Below are 4415 nucleotides of genomic sequence, written 5' to 3'. Positions count from 1 at the left end.
GGAGGAGGAGGAGAAGAAGAAGAAGAAGAAGAAGAAGAAGAAGAAGAAGAAGAAGAAGAAGGAGAGCAGGAAGACAGGCACGTCTCCACTCATCAGGAACACTTCTAGAAGCTGCCTTCCACTGGCCAGAACTTAGTCACGTGATCATGCCTGGCTCAAGGGAGGATGAAATTTTCTGGATGGCAGAAAACTCAAGATTCTGTTGAGGAAAGAGAGATGGCAGACTTGGGGGAATCCACAGGCTCTGCTAAGGTGTGAGAGTTCAGCGCCGGTGTCTCTCCTGTTCTCCCGGTTCTAGAATTCTCTAGCCTCCTCCCTCTTCATGATGGCGTTATTCTGCCTCTGATGTGCACATTGCAGAGGAGACAATGACCAGATAAGGTGTGCAGCCTTCTGCCCACGTATCGCTCTTGAGGGTGCTTTTGCTACACCTACTTCACGGGGACATAAAGTGTGGGTCCCCAGACCCGTGTTTCACTTGGGGAGGTGTTAGCAGCTGAGACGGCTTCCGTGCTCAGTGAATCACAGACGTGAGCAAAACAAACACCTCCGCTGAGAAGCGCCCATAAAACCAACGAGACTGTTAATGCAAATGGAAAACCAAAATTGATGAGATGCAAAGTAAATATTTAACTTCCCAGACTGTAGCTGTCTGTGGACTGCTAAGTCATTTGGAGGCTAATGTTCTTAATAAAATCACATTTTCCCTGAAAATATTTACTATTTCTGTTTTATTGCCTTCTTCATTGCCATTAATAAGATTTTGATTTAGTTCACGAATATATGTAAATTCCACATGTTCACCAAAACATCCTGATGCCAATGTTTCTAATAGAAACTTTTTATTTTTTTTAAGTTTTTAAATGTTTATTTTTGAGAGAGAGAGAGAGAGACAGGAGCCAAGGAAGGGCAGAGAAAGAGAGGGAGACACAGAGTCCGAAGCAGCTCCAGGCTCTGAGCTGTCAGCACAGAGCCCGACGCGGGGCTCGAACCCACGAACCACGAGATCATGACCTGAGCTGAAGTCAGACGCTTAAGCGACTGAGCCGCCCGGGTGCCCCAGAAACTTTTAAATCATGTACACAGACTTGAGAAGGAGCTTGTGGGGAGAACATCCGTGAATAATGTCGCCTATAGATGTCAGGTAGGGAAAGTGATCATATGTAATACAGACCAGGATCCTAAAGGGCAAGGCTGTCTGCCTTGTGTGTTCCACAAACATTTTCTCCACTGGACACGATGCCCCCAACCCTCAAGACGCATGAAAATGGTCAAGATCTGAAAAAATATATCTATTGGCTTCAGAACACACTAAGGGAGCAGCAAAATTAAAATTAATAAATGTCTAATTAAGTATCTCCAAAATGTAATACTTTGTTCTCCTCATTAATTGTTAAATTCGGCGTTCATGAATTTTTCATCAGTATTTTATTACTTTTGAAAACAATTAGTTGCAGAGTCTCTCATAATGCAAGAATTCACAAGTACATACAGCTGCCAAGATTTCATAACCAGGAGTAAATGAAGCAAGCTGCCCATAGCCAAAAACAAACTTATTTAAAACCTTTCAGAATCTGTATGGCAGTGTGTCTGTTTTTAACACAGGATGCGGATACATCCTCAAGTGTGTGATACGGGAGCTCCTGGGGAGGCTCAGTCGGTTAAGCATCTGACTCTTGATTTCGGCTCAAGTCATGATCTCAGGTTCTGTGAGATGGAGCCCTGCATCGGGCTCTGTGCAGACAGCCCAGAACCTACTTGGGATTCTCTATCTCTCTGCCCCTTCACTGCTTGCGTGCCCTGTTTCTCTCAAAATAATAAACTTAAAAAATTTTAAAAATGTAATGCAAATGTTTGATATGATATGGAGTTTCCAATAAAAAAATGCCTTAAACAAGGGTTGCCCCGCTTTTTTCTGTAACTATGTTTGGCTTTGTGGGCTGTACAGCTCTGCCGTACGACAGCACAAAAGCAGTCGTAGATAATACATAGACAGTGTAAGAGCATCATGTGTGCTAATAAAACTTTATTTACAAAAACAGGTGGCGGGCCATATCCGCCCCCACTGCTGTGGTTTTCTGGCCATTGCCTCAGATCCAGGAAGGTCCAATGGCCACCTACTGATGTCTGGCAACAATTCGGTCTCAAAAGGCATAGTTTTCTAAAAAGTGACTTTGATCCCGAATTACTCAGAAAAGGTCCTGGACTCTCTCCTGAATCGTTGCAGTACTAGCACGGCTCTTCTACCCACGCGTGCACCACGTTGACGTCCCAGTGTTTCTGAGACTGGTTTCTCTTCCTGTTCCGTGACCCAGAGCACCGGGTGATGAGTGAAGTAACCAGGTACAAACACTTGAGATTTCTGTAAAGTACATGTTTGCACCGCTTTGTCAGAAAGAAGGGGAAGTTATAACCCTGAGTCAGCGAAAACTGCTTAACGTAATACTTCACCGATTCCACAGCAAACATGTATTTCTCCCGATTTTTCCCGGGGCGCCAGAGGGCACTCACAAAAGACGATGCCCGTCAATTATATACATTTTTTAAAATTTTGGCCATAGACTTTTAGATAGTCAAGATATTTATTAAAGTGTCCTGATAGCATTTAAAAGGCTGAGCAAAATTACACAAGAAAACTATCTTGTTTTTATTACTGTTACTATCACCATCGCTATGTTACTATTACTATGCTGCTGGGTGGTTCGCTTCTCCTGGTCCTTTCTTTGTATCAGTTAGCATTACACTTCCCCAGGAGGCAGAAAATCCGAAAGAGCTGCCGCTTAAATGAGACATATTTAAATCTCCCTCATTTTGAGTCCAGGATAAGGCGTCCAGGGATCCGTCCGGTGGGCTTCCTGGTGTCAGGAACACACATTCCCTTTTGTGCCGCACACGCATCTGGGACTCAGACGAGAAAACTCTTCACAGGGCAAATGTCCTACTATTTAAATTTTTAAAAAGAATTTTAAAAGGAACTACCCCCCCCCACACACACACGTTCACATACACACACTTACTTAAACTAGCAGTGAGCGGACAAGTAAAAACTCAGCTTGTTTTTTTTTTTAATATTTCTTTTTTTAAGTTTATTCGTTTATTTTGAGAGAGGGAGAGATGAGGCACGAGGGGGAGGGGCAGAGAGGGAGAGAGGCTCTTAAGCTCCATGCCCAGCACAGAATCCAACTCGGAGCTCAACCCCACAACTCTGGGATCGTGACCTGAGCCAAAATCAGAGTCAGCTGCTCCACCGAACGAGGCACCCAGGCGCCCCAAGTCTGTGTTTTGCTTAAAGATAAAATCTAATTGGAATGTATTCATTCCATGGCTACTAAATTATCTTACATATGTATATAAGTTCTTTCATACATAATAAATACAAGTTAAATTATATCCATTCATGTTTTGAAGTATGTACTGCTTATAAAATGTTAAGCATAACCTTTTTTCTTACGATAACATATTTCTTTACTCAAAAAGTGAAAAGAAATTAGTATATGTTTTTTGACTATCACTAAAAATACTGCCTGCAAATATGCCAAAAACATTTCCCTATTTATCTATTTTTTTACTTAAACTGAAGCAGAGCCATACTTACAGAAATAAAATAATCACTAAAAACAATCTATTTTCATTTTTCCCCAGTATTGACCTGTTGTTACCAAATTGCTGGTTAATCTGTAAATTATCATTTCATTTCCTCCCATAGCTGGGCTGTTAACAGGAGGGAGTTTCTCTATAGAATCCGTCCCGCAAGTCACATTTATAAAAACAAACAAACAAAACATAACGTGTTGTTTTGTTTTGGTTCAAGATGCCTGGTCTGAAAACGCCAGAATCCAGCCTCACAGTGTATCGTCGGTTTAGGACTGGGAGGGACTCAGGAAGGAGGAGCACGGCTGGGGAGACAAGGAGTCCCCCGAACAGCGGGTGGGCTCCCTGAGGTCCCTCCATGAATGGTGCTTTCTAGGAAGGGCCAGCGGACTCAGCACATGCTTCTTCGGGCGGAGCAGCCTTTGGCGCTCACGAGTCGGGCTTCGAGCAGGCGAGAGAGCTGAGGCTTTCCGCTCTCTCACACTCTCCCTCCTCCGCGTAGACGTGAGGCCGGTGACCAGTGTCACCTGCTAGCGGGTCAACGCCACAGAGCCTCTGCAGAAAAGCCGGGGAAAGAAGGTGAGTGCCAGGCTCTTCCACAGGGGGTCCCTTTCTCCAGGCTCCGCAGGGGGGGAGGGGGTGCTGCCCCAGGGCAGGCTGTCTTTGTCCCCTGATGGCCCAGAAGTTTCTACAGACTCAGAAGCAGAAGCGGCAGCCGAGGGGAGGGAGCCCACTTTCCCGCTCCCCGGCTGCTCTGGGAGGGACCGGGAGAGCTCACGGTGCTGTGCGGCCCGGCTTCCCCGCCCCCACCTTCACCCCTTGGG

The 4415-nt window shown here is 45.0% G+C and overlaps 1 protein-coding gene across 1 annotated transcript in view; it reads right to left on the bottom strand.

The window, feature by feature from the left end:
• Positions 1-3784: 3784 nt before the first annotated feature.
• The window catches only part of CDH26 (cadherin 26), a 42603-nt gene continuing 41972 nt past the window's right edge, over positions 3785-4415 (bottom strand). Inside the window, exon 18 of the mRNA XM_077756290.1 lies at positions 3785-4146. Within this exon, the coding sequence (XP_077612416.1) occupies positions 4021-4146 (126 nt within the window). The 3' untranslated portion in view covers positions 3785-4020. The remainder of the gene's footprint in view (positions 4147-4415) is intronic.

This window comes from Crocuta crocuta, unplaced genomic scaffold, assembly GCF_008692635.1.
Source record: "Crocuta crocuta isolate KB4526 unplaced genomic scaffold, BGI_CrCroc_1.0 scaffold123, whole genome shotgun sequence".
NCBI lineage: Eukaryota > Metazoa > Chordata > Mammalia > Carnivora > Hyaenidae > Crocuta > Crocuta crocuta.
The sequence above is the reverse complement of the archived record's forward strand: the minus strand, read 5'-3'. Positions and strand labels throughout refer to the sequence as shown.